Source organism: Pteropus medius, unplaced genomic scaffold, assembly GCF_902729225.1.
Source record: "Pteropus medius unplaced genomic scaffold, Ma_sr-lr_union100, whole genome shotgun sequence".
NCBI classification, from domain to species: Eukaryota; Metazoa; Chordata; class Mammalia; order Chiroptera; family Pteropodidae; genus Pteropus; species Pteropus medius.
The window spans coordinates 6,218,304-6,234,375 of NW_024349798.1; the positions used below are offsets into that span (position 1 = coordinate 6,218,304).

Here is a 16,072-nt window from a genome sequence, read left to right on the forward strand (position 1 = left end):
AATTCTTCTTTCTGTCGATGCCAGCACCCGGGCATCCATAAGAGGAAGCTTCCTCTGGCTGCATTTGATTTTAGGCACTGTACGTTCTGTAGACATGCACAGACTGGGAATGATTTTTGTCACTTCATGTGTAGGGTCCAGGCTGAGATTAGTAAGGCAGCACTATAACTTAGTTTTTAAGCTCTAATACTTGAAGCAAATGTCTTTTTTGGTATGTTTAGCGATTTTTCTCAGGCTTTTTGGTTGGTGATTTTGCTGCTTAAAATGGCTCCCAAGCATAGTACTGAAGTGCTAATTGGTGTTCCTACGTGCAAGAAGGCTTACAGAGAAAATGTGTGTGTTAAATACGCTTTGTGTAGGCATGCGTTATATTGAGTTCAATGTTACTGAGACAGTAATATATATTAAACAGGTGTCTTTAAATAGAAACCCTCATAAAACATGGTTATGTATAGGTTGATGCAAGTATGACCAGAGGCTGGCAGGAACCTTACCGTGTATTTCCCAAAGAGCATTTGGTTCAGTATTCGCCAATTCAGTGTTTGTGGCAAATTTATAAACCATAACCACTAATAATGAGACTCAACTGTTTGTGATTCGATTGACATTTTAAAGAATGATTCTGATTGCTATGTGGAGAATGGTTTAGAACAAGAGCAGCAATTAGGAGGCTAGGAGACCAGCACATATATAACTTAAATTTTTTTACTGTCCACGTTTTTAAAAGTAAAAAGAAACAGGTGAGATTAGTTTTACTAATATATTTAATTTAACCCAATTATGCAAAATGTTCAAATATTTAATCAATATAAAAAATTATCAAAAATATATTTTTTTCTCAAACTAAGTCTTTGAAATCCAGTGTGCTTTTTACACTTATAGTACATAATTTGAACCAGCTACATTTCAAAGGCTCAATAGCCACATGTGGCTCATGGCTACCATATTGGACAGTGCAGATATAGAACATTTATTCAATTGCTCATTCAACTAAGCAAAATCTTGTTCTAGGCCTGGAAATATGCAGAATGGAATAAAGCCCAATCTTTGTTCTGAAAGTGCACACAGGTCAGCTAGGAAGACTAATATAATAGCTTGCGTTGAAGACTTCAAAACAAAGTGCTTTGAGAGGTTGAGGAGGAAGTATCTAGAGGAAGGAAGCTTCAGACAGGAGAGGGACACTGAAGTTGGGACTCGAAGAATGTGTAAGGGTTTTGTGGGGAAGGGCACTCTAAGCAGTGAGAACTATTTATGCAAAGTCCTGGAGAAATAACGTGCATAGTGTCTCTGGGGAAATGCAAGCAGTTTTTTATGGCTGGGTTATAGGGTATGGAATGGGAGGGTAGAGAGTGGGGAAAGATGAGGATCTTATAGACATAGGAGGCAGGAATGCCCATTAAGGAAGGGAAGGAACTCTAAGATGGATCCAGGAAAGACCCATGAAGACTGAGAAGTGGGTCAGAGAGGAGGGAGGGCAAAGTATAGTCTGCAGTGTCCCATGCAGTAGAGGTCAAATAGAATAGGACATACAAACTTTACCATCCCAGAGGCTGGGTGAAATTTTGCTAACCCTCCAGAGTCCGTTGAATAGCAGAGGGTTTGGGAGCTGGTGAGAGCTTAAAATCTACTAAGATGGAACTGGGTTCAAGTCTTGGGCCACATCACTTGTTCAAAATACTAAAATTTTAACTATAAAATAGGGATTAATATAATGCTTCATAGGGTTGTCGTGAGGATGGAATGGCTTACTGCAGTTAGGTCACTTTGCATGGTGCTTGGCATGTGCTAGCACTCAGTACAAATCGTAGCTTTATTATTATCTATTATCCTTTGAGTGCTCTGGACCTCAGTTCCCTCACTTACAAAAATGGAACTGCCATTTCTCGCTTGCTGTTAACAGGACTCAAGGAATAAATGAGATGATTGAACTGTATTGGCACTTAAAGCTAAAGGCAAATGTTCCTGAAAAGATTAAACATGACTCACCAGGAATTCTAGGGATATTCCCAAGAGAATGGAGACATGTCCACACAAAAAGCTGTCCACAAATGTCCACAGCATTTGTTCATATTCACAGCATAAATGTTAATATCCACTAATGCCAAAAAAAATGGAAATAACTCACCATACAATGGAATATTATTCAGCAGTAAACAGGAATGAAGTACTGATTCATGGTACAACATGGATCAACCTTGGAAATATGATGCTCAGTGAAAGAAGCCAGTCACACTTACATATGATTCCATCTATATGAAATGTTCAAAATAGGCAGATCCATAGAGGCAGAAAGATTAGTTGTTGCCTAGGACTGGAGGAAACTGGAGGAAGTACGGGGCAACTGCTAATGGGTGAAGATTTTTCTTTTTGGGTGATTAAAATGTTCTAAAATTGATTGTCATGATGATTTCACAACTCTGTCAATAGACTAAAAGCCTTGAATTATATACTTAAATGGATGAATGTAATTATATCTTAATAAAGCAGTTACAAAAAAAATAGAGACTATACCCAAAGCAACTTGTGCCGGAAGAATTTAGACACGTAATGAAACAGCAGAGTGAAGGCAAACATCTCTGTGCAGAGATGTACTGATCTTGTCTATGTTATTTGCTATGGGAACTTCATGGGTGTATCTGAGACCAAGAGCCCACAATTGTCCCAGAAGGTGTTAGGAGGTATTGTTGGCAGTGTTGCAGTGCAGCTGCTTGTCTCACCTTTTCCTGGGAAATGTTTGCTTTCTGCAGATACTTCCTCTCCATGTGAACACACACACTCAGCTCCTTCCATATCACCTGCTTCCTCCCCAGCCTCCAAGATTCACACTTAAACTTACAGAACGTAATTTGAACCAGCTACATTTCAAGGGCTCAGTAGTCACATTTGGCTCATGGCTACCACATTGGACAGTGCAGTTATAGAACATTTTTTCAATTGCTCATTCAACTAAGCAAGATCTTGTTCTAGGCTTGGAAATATACAGAATGGAATAAAGCCCAATCTTTGTTCCCAAAATGCACACAGGCCAGCTAGGGAGACTCCACACTTGTACTGCAAAGCCAGCCACCCTTTATTTCTAATACAGATTTTACTGTAACTGGGGCAGCTAGAGCACCTTAGGCCCAGTATGCCTACAGTAACAGGTTCTTTTGCACCTGGTGGCCCCTGCCAGGTCTTTGTCTTGTTGCTGGATGAACATCTGATGGCCTTCAATAGAGCCAGCCCATGGGTGTTCCTGAGAACTGTTTGCCTCCCAGGTTGTGCAGAAAACAGAAAACAGCCCAAAAGTAGGGAGTTTTCTCTCCTCCATCCTCTCTACAACCAGTGCCATCTGCTGGCGAAACAGCGGCGCAGGGGACGTGGCTGATTCTCTGTCTTCCCGACTTGGAGTCTGCATTACAAGGTGTGCGTGGGTGCGTGCGTGTGCGTGTGTGTGTGTGTGTGTGTGTGTGATGTTCATCCCTCTAGTTTAGTTCTCTGAGACCAGAGTTAAAATTAGGCCTGATTCCTATATCAAGACCCATAAGGAATAGAGCACATATCTTAAATATTGAGTTTGATGCATTTTCACGAACCTCACTTGTTAGTGCAGCCAACCTCACTTGTTAGGTCAGCCAACAGAGTCTGACCATCCCCCCAGCAACTTCCTCTGTGCCCCTCTTCCACTCACTGCCCCTCCCCCCGTAAGGAGTCACTAGCCCAACTCCTAAGAATAGATTCTTTTTGCCTGTTTTTCTATCTTCTATTACAAATCGAAGCCAGTTTCTATAATGTAACATTTCAGGTGACTAAAGGGATTCTGTCCATTGGAGCAGAGCTGGAGCATCAGGAGGGGTACCTCTCTCTTCCCACAGTTCTCTTCCTCCTTAGCCCCTTCTACCATCAACCTTCCCCCATCAAGCTGATTCATCACCAGCTTGAGAGCCTCAAACAAAATCATGTGACCATTTTGGGAGCTGCAGTTAACATCCCCAAGCACTTATTTTGTGTGCCAGTTTGAGCACTTTAAACACACACACACCCCCCCTCTTCATTCCTGCTAGGAGCCTTTGTACATTTACCTGAAACTGAGTGGAAGTGTAACATACTCAGAATTGGAAAGCCGGCAGCTGACAGACCCCAGCTCTTGTGATCCTAGACTGATAGTCTCCTCAGCACCTAAGTTGCTCTGTAGAGCCAGTGTGAGACAACATACACGAGGTGAGAGAGGAAGCTGTCATGCTCAGGATGTTCTTTGTAAAAATCCATCTTTATACCCAGCATAAGACAAGAAGGGAGCCCGCCACCCCTGCAGAATCCACATCGTTGGGTCATCGATTTGTTTGAAACATCATTGCAGATTCACAGACCTTTGATACAGAAGACCACTCTTACCAGGAGCACACAGCATGGCACGTTGTCACAAAATGAACACCCGGTGTGCCCACTCCCAGCAACTCTGCCTCATGCTCCCTTCTAAGTATGAGGTCACCCCAGGGTCACCACGCTTTTGACTTCTAACAGCAAAGGTTAGTTTTCCTGTTTTTGCCCTTTACAGAAGTGTGTTCATGCAGGATGAGTTCTTTTGTCTATGGCTTCTTTTGCTCAGTTTTGTATCTATGAACGTCATCCATATTGTTGCACGTAGTCGTCATACTCATTCTCACTGAGGTATGAAAATCCATTATGTGAATATACCATAGTTTCTTTTGCTGTTCATGGACATCTGGGTAATCCCCAGATGGGAATTTTTGGCTATTACGATAATTGCTTTCACAGACATTCTAGTGCATGGTATAGTATATTTCTGTTGGGTGCCCATTGAGGGGCGGAATGGCTGGGTCATAGTGTGTGCATGTATTCAGCTGCCACGTTTCCCCAGAGCACTTATACAAGTTTACGCTCCACCAGAGCATGAGCATTTGAACGTTCTCTTGGTCATATTCTCGCCAACACTTGGTATTGCCAGACCTTCACATTTTAATGTTAAATGATTCTAAATAGAAACATTAATGATTTCAATATTAATGTCGATTTTGTAATATTTCTATCATTAATATTTCTTATGAAAGTTGGGAGCTTCTTTGCACCTGTCATCCCATTTGTCAAACATTTACTGAGGCCCTACTATGTGCTGGGCTCTGTGTTCTGGGCTAGAGAGAGCAGAAGGCAAAAATCTTGGTCCTAAAGGAACTCCAGGAACACCCTCTCTTCTGGTTTCAGCTTAGATGTCATCTCCGCAAACAACCTGAGCTCTTACCCCCATTATCTTATTGCCTGCTTCATTCGTTCATAGCACTTATCATCATTTGAGGTACCTCATTAATCTGTTTATTTAATTGTTTGTTATCTTCATGAGGGCAGGAATCTTATCTGTTTGGTGTTCCCTAGCCCCTAGAATAGTTTCTGGCACACAGTCAACATTCAGTGAATATTTACTGTGTGAACAAATGATTGTATAAGTGATTGGCAGGATGAGAGCTGAGATCTTAGATTCAAGTCCTGGCCCTGCCACTTATTAGCTTTGTGCAACATTTAGTAAATGACTTAAGTTTTCTGATCTTTATTTCCTCCTCATCTATAAAACAATAGTGCATGAATGGCAGAAGAAAGAACTAGCGAGCTTGAAGCTAGATTGGTAGAGATCAACGCAATCTGAAAAGCAGAGAAAATAGAATGAAGAAAAATAAACAGAGCCTCGGAGAAATGTGGGACACCTTTAAGTGCACCGACATATGTGTAATGGGAATATCAGAAGGAGAGGAGAAAGAGAAAGGAGCAGAAAAAATATTCAAAGAAATAATGCCTGAAAACCTCCCAAATATATTTTTCTTTTGAATTAAGTTTATTGGGGTAATATTGGTTAATACAATTATATAATTTTCAGGTGTACATTATAATTTGAGGTCTTTATATTCTATTGTGTGTTTACCACCCAAAGTCCAGTTTCCTTCAGCTACTGTATATTTGATCCCCTTTACCCACTTCACTGTCCCCCTACCCCCTATATTTGACTCCCTTTACCCCATCTACCTCCCCCCTCCTCCTCCACCTCCTACCCTCTGGTATCCGCTAGTCTATATAGTCCATGTCCACGAGTCTCTGTTTGTCTTGTTCATTTGTTGCTTTTAGGTTTGTATCCCACATATAAATGGCATCGTGATTTTCAACTTTTTCTGTATGGCTTATTTGGTTCGTATGATTATTTCAAGGCCAAATATACTTTAAAAAAACAATCTATATATCCAAGAATCTCAACAAATTCCAAGTAGGAAAAATGCAAAGAGATCCACAACAGATACATCATAGTTAAAAGGTAAGACAAAGAAAAACATCTTGAAAAGAGCAAGAGAAAGTGACTCATCACTTACAGGGGAACCCAAGTAAGATTAACAGTTAATTGATCATTAGAGATAGTGGAGACTAGAAGGCAGTGGGATAATATATTCAAAGAACTAAAAGAAAAATAAAGGTAATCCCTGCCTTGTAGTATTATTACTTGGATTAAAGAAATTGTAAATTCGGTGTCTGACCACAGTGATTCCTGAACACGTTATTAAGGATCATATAGTGTAGCTTCAGATTATCTTCATGTTCTTTTGTGTTATTTAATTCACCCTATATGAGTCGACCAGGGCAGTTCAATATTGTTACGGCGGAAGGTAAAGATCAGCCTTCCTATACTAATCTGGAGGTTTAACCAAAAGAAGCAAATGTCTCTATTTGTGGTTCTTCCACATGGAAAAAGGCTCTCTACAAGTGACTCTGTTTTATTCATTCAGTCATTTAGTATTTATTGAGCACCTACTATGCGCTGGCTAGGAGCCATTGCCTATTGGAAGGAAGATATAATCTACCTCCAGGAACTCACAGAGTATTTTGAGTAAATGGCACTAATCAAATAGCCACACAAATGACCATGACAAGCGTGTGAAGGAAAGACATGAGAAGTACTAAGATTCCAGAATAGGGGGCATTTACCTTGATCAAAGATGTGGAGGAGGCTTCCCTTGGAAAATGATGGCTAAGCTGAGGTCTAAATGATGAGAAGGAGTTTCCTTTCCCAAATAAAGATGAGAAGGAAATATGCTTCTGCCAGGGAGACTACATGTTCCACAGGCTTGTGGCAGGATAGACTATAGCAAGGACAAGGGGACTAAAAGAAAGTTAATTAGAAAATTATAGGTCTGATAGGTGACTAATATCCAGAATATATAAAGACTTCCTACAACTCAACAACAACAAAAACAAACAAAAGATTTAAAAACGGGCAAAGGACTTAACCATTTCTTCAAAGAAAATATACAAATGGCCAATAAACACTTAAAAAGATATTCCACATCACTAATCATTAGGGAAGTGCAAGTCGAAACCACCACAAGATACCACCTCACACTCATAAAGGTGGCTATTATCAGAAGAAAAAAAAAATAGAAAGTTCTGCTAAGGATGTGGAGAAATTGGAACCCTTGCTGGATGAGAATATAAAATGATGCAGCCACTATAGAAACAGTTGGCAGTGCCTCAAAAATTAACCATAGAATTACCATATGATTCAGCAACCTCACTTCTAGGTTAGAGAATTGAAAGCAGGGGTTTGAACAGGTATTTGCACACCCATGTTCATAGCAGCATTATTCATAAGAGCCAAAATAGGGATGCAATCCAAGCGTCCATCAACGGATGAATGGATAAGCAAAATGTGGTATATACGTACAATGGAATACTATTTGGCCTTAAAAAGGATGCTGCGCTGTGGACGAACTTGAGGACATTATGCTAAGTGAAATAAGCCAGTCACAAAAAGACAGATACCACTTATATGAGTCACCTAGAGTAGGCAAAGTCCTAGAGACAGAAATAGAATGGTGGTTGCTGGGGCTGGGGGCAGGGGGAGAGGAGGTTAGAAGAAAACTATGAATTGAGGCCAGAGAGGTGAGAGGTGGGCCCAGCCATACAGCCTGCAGATGTCAAGTGGTTTGGTCTTTGTCCTAGGCAAAGGACGTCAGGGCTAGAGGTGTGTGCAAGGAGGGGATTGGGTGGAATTGGGAGATATTTGGGAGGAAAAGTCAGTAGGGCCTGATGAAAGGTGTAATGTGAGTGACTGGGGAGAGGAAGATCCCTCCAGATCCCTGGGGATCTCAAAGAGGCCCTAGAAACCTCTGTTAAGGAAGTTGGACAGTACCCTGTCCAAGTCTCAGTGCAAATGTAAATTTATATTTTACACCCCCCAAGAAGAAATTTGGGCACCTGAAATCTTTACTCCCACCTGGACATACCCTCCTGGGCAGGTGGGCATCAGGGGACTAAGCAAGTGTAGTTTCTGATCGGCTGTAACCTACACACTGTCTTTCACCACTGAGTTCCATTTGTGTTTTTCTGACTGTGATGTTTAGCCACACTTACAGATGGGCACTTTGGACCAGTCGGGGGTTCTTGGTTGTAAGCAACAGAAATTTACTCTGGTTGCCTGAACAGAATTATGTTTCCTATTTGAGGAACCCAGCTCAGGTGGGAACCAGGAAGCTGGGCCTGGGCCTGGGGTACTGACAGCTTGCTTGGAAACCTTAGTGTGCCACTGCACAGTGACCCAGCTGCTGGACCCTTGACTCCACCGCGGACATCCTGAAAACTCCCTTCCCTTTCCATCTGCCCTTCATCCTAGTGAGATAAGGGCCATTAACCCCATTTTAGAGATAAGAAAGCTGAGGCTCAGGGAGGTAAGTAGGTTACCTAAGATCAGGTATTTTGCCTAATGTGGTAAGTAGCTGATCACTGTAGTTCCATCCACCCCCCCAGACCAGTGCTTGCCCCACAGCCCCACAGCTTCCAGCAGGTTGGTCCAGAGCCAATTTTCATTTTTAAAGATTTTTAAAAATTTTTTAATTAAGTTTATTGGGGTAACATTGGTTAATACAATTATATAATTTTCAGTTGTACATTGTCATTTAACATCTATATATATTCTATTGTGTGTTTACCACCTAAAGTCCAGTTTCCTTCAGCTACCATATATTTGATCCCCTTTACCCACTTCACCCTCCCCCTAAACTCTATATTTGACCCCCTTTACCCCATTTACCTCCCCTCCTCATCCCCACCCCTAGTCTGTAGTCCTCTGGTAACTACTGGTCTATAGTCCATGTCCATGAGTCTGTTTCTTTGTCTTACTCATTTGTTGCTTTTAGGTTTATATCCCACATATAAGTGATAACATGTGATTTTCAACTTTTTCTGTCTGGCTTATTTTGCTTAGCATGATTATCTCGAGGTCCATTCATGCTGTCACAAATGGCAGTATTTCATCTCTTCTTATGGCTGAGTATTATTCCATTGTGTATATGTACCATAGCTTCTTTAGCCAGTCATCTATCGTAGGCCACTTCGGTTGTTTCCATGTCCTGGCCACCGTGAGTAATGCTGCTATGAACATCGGTGTGCAAATATCTTTTTGGATATATGTTTTCAAGTCTTTGGGGTAAATACCCAGTAGAGGGATTGCCAGATCATATGGTAGATCAATTCTTAGCTTTTTGAGGAACCTCCATGCTGTTTTCCATAGTGGCTGTACCAATTTGCAGTCCCACCAGCATTGTAGAGGGTTCCTTTTTCTCCGCATCCTCTCCAACATTAGTTATTACTTGTAAAAGATTTTTTTTTTTTTAAGTATTGGTCCTGAAATTCAGAACCAGGGACAGCAGTTGCCTTGTGGATTTTTCACACCTAACCACAAATGAGACTGACGTGGGTGGAGTGGGGGAGATCTGACTGGACCTTCAGCTTCTGAGTAGGCGGTAGGTCACCTGCACCTGTCATGAGATTCCCTACCTTCACCTTTACCCTCACTCCAAATAAGCAGAATGTCCAGATACTAAGCAGCCAGAAACGGCAGACATTCACCACAACCTCTAATCCTTCACCAGCAATCCTTCCCCATCTCAGTTCTTCCTGGAGCGAGATAGGAGAGGTCACCTAGTTATCATTCTTAGCAATTTATCCAGCATGAAAAATGGCTTGTCTGGGCAAAGTGGAAGAACAGCACTTTACAGAACTAATTTAATCCTTGAACTCTGTTTATTCGGGAGGGAAAAAAATGCTGCTTCTTGTTTCCAATCATGTTCATTGGAGCTTCTGGCTCCAACCAGCCATTCAGATGATATCTCAGTAACAAGTTCATCCTGAAATCGTCTGAATTAGGGTCTGCCATCAGAACTGAGCAATGCCAGATTACAGCTGCTCTCTGTTAACCTAAAAGCAGGGTCCCTCCACGCAGCCAGCAAGTTCTCCAGGAAGCTAGAGAACACCCTATGGAGTGGCCTAGGGGCCTCTTCCACGCAAGCAGCCAGGCCTTTAGATCTTTCATTTTTGTAAGAAGTGTTTTATTTCCACACCTAAAATGATATGCTTTTTAAAGTTTATGGATCCTTTCAAGTCTGACACATTGGACCTTTTTTCTTTTGCATCTTTATCATATGTGTTCTGATTTAGCAGCATCAAATCATCTGCAACATACACAACTTTCCCAAATCTTGCCATTCTGTAATGTAAAATGAATGAGTGCATGTGTGTACATAGATGCACATTGTGGTATAAGGTACACCACCAGTTTTGCTGGGACAGTGAGAGGAGACTGCACAAGGGCATGAGTCCCAGGGGTATCTTTGAGGACTCCTTTGGAGGCTGGCTACCCCAACAACCCTATTAAATTAGTGCACACCCCCGTTCTCATTTTATCCTGGTTTATATATTTATAATTCCCATCACTACTTGCAATTATTTTATTTGTTTGTTGTAAAATAAGTGTCCGCCTCCCCCACTAGCTTGCACGCTCTGTGAGATCAGAGACACCCCCTCAGACCTGCTCCCTGTGATCTCCTCTGTACTTAGGAGCAGCGCCTGGCACCTAGTAGGTACCCAGTAAACACTGGTTGAAGGAAAGAATGAAGAATCAATGCCAGGACCAGTGCCAGGTGCTAGGAAACATAACAGTATCTGTTGTTGGCTTGCAGCCCTTACATTGAAGGCCCGAGACCAGATTGGGTTCTTTCAGGTGAATTTTCATCTCTCTGAACCGTTGCATTCTGGGCTGATTTAGTAGCTTCACTTTCTTAGATCCAAAAGGAACATACCCTGTGGGTCTCGGGAGCTGCTGGTTCCAGCTGTGGCATTTCCCTAAATACCCCGCCCTGGCTTCAGAGTAAGCTAGAGAACCAGTAACTGACGTTCCGCCTCTCACAGGACTTCCAAAGTGGAGATCTCCCTGGACTCGGGAACGGTTTCACATGCTGGACATCCGTCCAGAATGACAGAGCCATTATATCTAGGTATCCAGCCTGGCCCCCAATAACCAAGAATTGCTTCACATCCCATCGCTTACATTTCTTTGTAAGGCCCATGGGGAGCCCCTTGGTTTGGCCCCATGCTCGCCTCTCCAGCCATGTGACTGTGCTAAATGACCCATTTTCCATGATCTTGTCTTGCCCGCCTAGGTAAGTCTGGCTTATGGTTCCATAATAATACAGCTCCACAATTCTTTGTCTGCAGTTCCAAAATCCAAAAAGCTCTGACCACTGCAAGGTCTTTCCTCAGTTTGCAGGGTTAGCCCCTCCAGCCAAGGCCACCAGAAACCCACGGCAGTTGGGCAGAGTTGGGCTTACTGACTTGTTGTCATGAGGGAGAACACACTATGTGTTCTCCTTCACCCTGCTGGTGGGGGAGGGGTTCCACCCTCAATAGTGTGACACTAGCGCTAGACAGGTAAGACTGACAGCAGTTATCAGCCACATATACTCACAGCCAAGGGGAGAGGACACTGCACGTCAGGCAGGGCCACTTGGGATTGCCCTTGCGAAGAGAATGAACCAGTAGGGGTGGTAGGCTGCAGGCTTTGTAGTAACGGGGTGGTGCACCCCCTGGACCCTACAGGGGGAGGTGATGGGCTTGTTGAATAGTTTCACAGGCAGGCAGGGAACCGAAGCCACTCAGATTGAGAACAATAGAGTGCGGCTGGTCTGGCTGGTGGGGGAGCCAGGTGGGGAGCCTTTCCTGACAGGTCGGGGACATACCTGACAAGAGCAGAGCAATTCAGGGGGTCCTGTGTGGCTCAAAGATGTCAAGGCAGCATTTGAATTTTTAAGTCTTAGAACATAGTGGGGAATCCAGGGCACCTCATAAGAGGGTTAAGTTAGAAGAATTAGTTATAGGATTTGGGCCCATCTTGGGTGACTGGGGGGAGTGTTCTGGGCTGGGTCCTGTCAGGAAGCAGGGCTAATTCTGTGGTGTTTTAATCAATTTATCTAGAAAGTGGGAAGACTGAAGCGGATAAAGCTCTAGTCAAGAAGCAGAAGTCACTCATAGTAGCCAGGATAGGGGGCCATCTGGTCATGTTTGTGGTTGGACAGTCTTCTTGGGTTTGGACAGTCTCTGAGTTCAGACCTGATTTGTCTTGGCTCATCATGGAGGCAGAGTGGCCCTGTTAGGTCTGGTTTTCTGTGGAGTTGTGTTCACAGGAACATACCAAGGCCCTCCTAGCAACTCCGGGGCCAGTGGTGCCAGGCCAGTGCCCACTGTCAAGAGCCACTTTCTCTTTCTCCATCCTATCCCTCCCTTCTCCCCTCATAGCCAAGGACAAATGCAGCCAGTCCTCAGAGCACTCATCTGCTATATTCAGAGCTTCACCAGTGCCAAATGTTGCTGGTCAGGAGGTTATTCAGAAGATGCGGTCGTAGCTGGGCTATCATTAGACTCTCCTTCTGTCTTGCAGAGTGAGTTGTCAAGGCCTCTGACAGGACAGTCGCTGCACTTAAGACTCTGTACAGAACACACTGGCCACCCAAACACAAGCGACTCTCAGAAACAGCCGACTATTGGGTCTGGCACCAGATCCTGAAGACGGGCTTCAATTGCCAAATCCAGGCCACGAAAACATCCTCCCCCTCCCAAAGTTCATCTGGTCTTTCCCTAGAGAGCCAGGTGTATGTTTTTTTTAATCCTAGTCACAAACTGTTCTTGACCTGTGGTATTTATGAAGTACTTACATAGGTGCAGCAAGAAGTATTTACTTGAGCATAAAGTCCCTCTTGGTTAGCCAAGAAAAAATTCAGAGTTTCATGATCTGCTAATGAGTTTACATTTCATCTTGTTTGTCAGAGCAGAAGTTGTGTCATCGATGACATCTGTTAGGGTAAGAGACAAGTTTTGGAGGACATTTCCCAGTTGTATTCCCCCTGCCATGGGAACTGTAGCTGGTATAGTGTTTATGAAGAGAGAGTCACTGATCCCTCTGGGAGCTCTCCTGGGTAGCCTATGCTTGAGTCTTTTTGGAGGTATCTGCGTATTCTTTCCCAGAGAACACAATCTACCAAGGGGGTGGCAATTTTAAACCTCTGGAAGTCTCTAATGATCACCTTGAATGCCCAGGATAAGTGAGTGTGTGGCAGGTGGCTATAAGGCTGATGGCCACTTAACAAGTAGTATCCAATGACCACCAGGATGACTATAATAAAAAAGACAGACAATAACCAGTGTTGGTGACAGTGGGGAGAAATTGGAACCCTCATACTGTGGGGGTAGGAGTATCAAATAGTGCACCGCTATGGAAAAGAGTCTGGCAGTTCCCCAAAATGTTAACATAGAACTATCTTATGACTCAGCAATTCTGCTCCTAGGTAGGGACCCAAAATAACTGAAAACTTGTGCTCAAACAAAACTTGTGCTCAAACAACTGTTCATAGCACCATCATTCCCAGTAGTCAACAGGTAGAAACAGCCCAAATATCCATCAGTGGATGAATGGGTAAACAAACTGGTCTACATATACGATGGAATATTATTCTGCCGTAAAAAGGAATGAAGTGGTAACAAATGCTACGACCTGGATGAACCTTGAAAACATTTGTTAAATAAAGGAAAGCAGTTAGAAAAAGCCGCATATTCAGTTCTGTGAAATATCCAGAATAGGAAATGCATAGAGACAGAAAGTAGATCAGTGGTTGCCAGGGGCTGAGGGCTGGAGAAATGGAGAGTGACTGCTAATAGTATTTCTTTCTAGGATAATGAAAATGTTTGCAAATTGATTGTAGTAATGGTTGCACAGCTCAGTGAATATACTAAAAGTTATTGAATTGTATACTTTAAATGAGTGAATTGTATGGTATGTGAATTGTATCTCAAAAAAGCTGTTACCCCCAAGAAATAATAATAATATCTGAGTGAGGTCTAGACAGAACTGAGGATCTATATACATTTATCACAACAGTGAGCCTTTTGTCCTTTCCTTTCAAGGTGGGCAGATTTCTTCAGTGGAATTAAGCAGTTTCTTTAAAGCAGGCTGGTGTGTCTGAAGAGAACAAACAGAGTGTTGTAGCACCGGGAGTCCCAATGATTGGCCCTGAGCCAACCCAGCCCTTGAGCAGGGCTCGCACTGTGTGTCACGTATAAGCAGTATGCCAGGAACATTGGGGTGGGCCAGGGGCAGAGGCTCTAGGGGTTTAGTCAGGGACCTTCCCTGCAGACTTCCCTGGGAGACCAGGACCAACAGGTTGCTGTTTTTATGCCTGAGGATTGACAGAAGCAGGGTCTGACATAGGGACCCAGGCAGCCTCCCAGTCCTGCAGCAGCTGGCTCGTGGCCATGTCCTCAAGCTTTTAGAGCACTGGGGTCTTGGTGAGCCCCAGCTCACGGCGGGAGCACAGCAAGGTTCGGGGAGGTCACTCATGTCCCTGGGAGGGCAGGGACATGCAGGATTCAGACTCGGTGAAAGCCAGCTGCCTTATGCCCTTTTCACCTTCCTCCACCAGAAACTAGAACACCTGTGTGGCATCAGAAACCTGTCTAGCTCTTCAGACTCCGTGCCTGAAACCTGGGCTTTCCTAAATCCAAGAACTCTGTCTCCTGTCCTGATTCTAGATACTTCTGAGGAGCGAGCTGCCTCTCTGTCATCCTCCCCGCATGCTTCTTGGAAAAGGCCATCAGTCTGACATAGTTGAAGGGCTTGAATGAAAAGGTTGGCCATTTGTGTGTTCAAACGTTCATTAACTATTAACTGAGCACCTACTCTGCTCCACTCCAGGCCCTCGGAAGCACGCCCACTGCCATGTTCTCTGGTGTCCTAGCAACCAGAAACTCTCATCTGCGCTCTGGCCAGGACAGAAGCCATTTTCTCCCTGACTTCTGTGACTTGCAGCCTCCGTGGGTCTCTGAGCACCTGTTTGTGCAGCTTGTGGGTCCACTGAAAGCTACCACCTGTCCCCGGGGACACTCAGAACCCCAGGCCAGCTGACCCTCCTGGCAGAATGAGCTTCTCACTCACTTTCTCTGAGCTGGTCAACATCGCCATCCCGCAGTGTGGCGTGGTAAACTTCAAGGCCCTGCACCTCCTGCTCCATGGCATCCTGGAGCACATCCATATGTCTGAGCTCAAGAAGGTCCTCTCAGGGGATGAGGATTTCCTCCAGTCCTCCTCACAGGCTGTGTTCATGCCCCGGGAAGGGGACGCCCAGCCCATCCTCAGCCCCATGAAGAGGCTGAACAACATCTTCGACCATGTGGTGAACCGCATTGACAAGATGGAGAGCCAGCTGGCTGTGCTACAGGATCTGCCCTCTACCTCTGAGCTGCTGGAGGCCAGCCAGGGGACCAGCCGGCCTGCCCAGGAACTGTGGCAGCTGATAAAGCTCCGAAAAATGGTGGAGGGTCATCAGGAAGCCACAGAAAAGGTAACCCGCCCAGCCTCCAAAAGCTTCCTGCCTCACCTTGCTTTCCTCCCAGGCTCTTACCCTCTATTCCCTTGTGGTCCCTTGTGATGGGCCCTCCCCAGTCGGAAGTCAGGCAGAACCAACACTTGAAGCTTGCATCCATTGTCAAGTGGTAAGGAAAGAAGCCAGGCACAAAAGACCACATATTGTGTGATTTCATTTATAAGGAATGTCCAGAGTGGGCACATTCCTAGAGACAGAGGCAGATTGGTGGTTTCCAGGGGCCGGACAGAAGGGGGAACGGGGAGGGACTGCATAGTGGGTACAGGAGCTCCTTTTGGGCTGATGGTAACATTCTGGCACTAGATGGAGAGAGTGGTTGCACAACATCGTGAGTA

At 44.2% G+C, this 16,072-nt stretch overlaps 1 protein-coding gene across 1 annotated transcript in view; it reads left to right on the forward strand.

Annotated features, from left to right (window-relative positions):
* CUNH16orf96 (chromosome unknown C16orf96 homolog) overlaps positions 1–16,072 on the forward strand; it is a 47,346-nt gene that overhangs the window by 391 nt on the left and 30,883 nt on the right. Inside the window, 2 exon segments of the mRNA XM_039885225.1 lie at positions 4,261–4,508; positions 15,050–15,695. Coding sequence (XP_039741159.1) covers positions 15,273–15,695 — 423 coding nt within the window. The 5' untranslated portion in view covers positions 4,261–4,508; positions 15,050–15,272.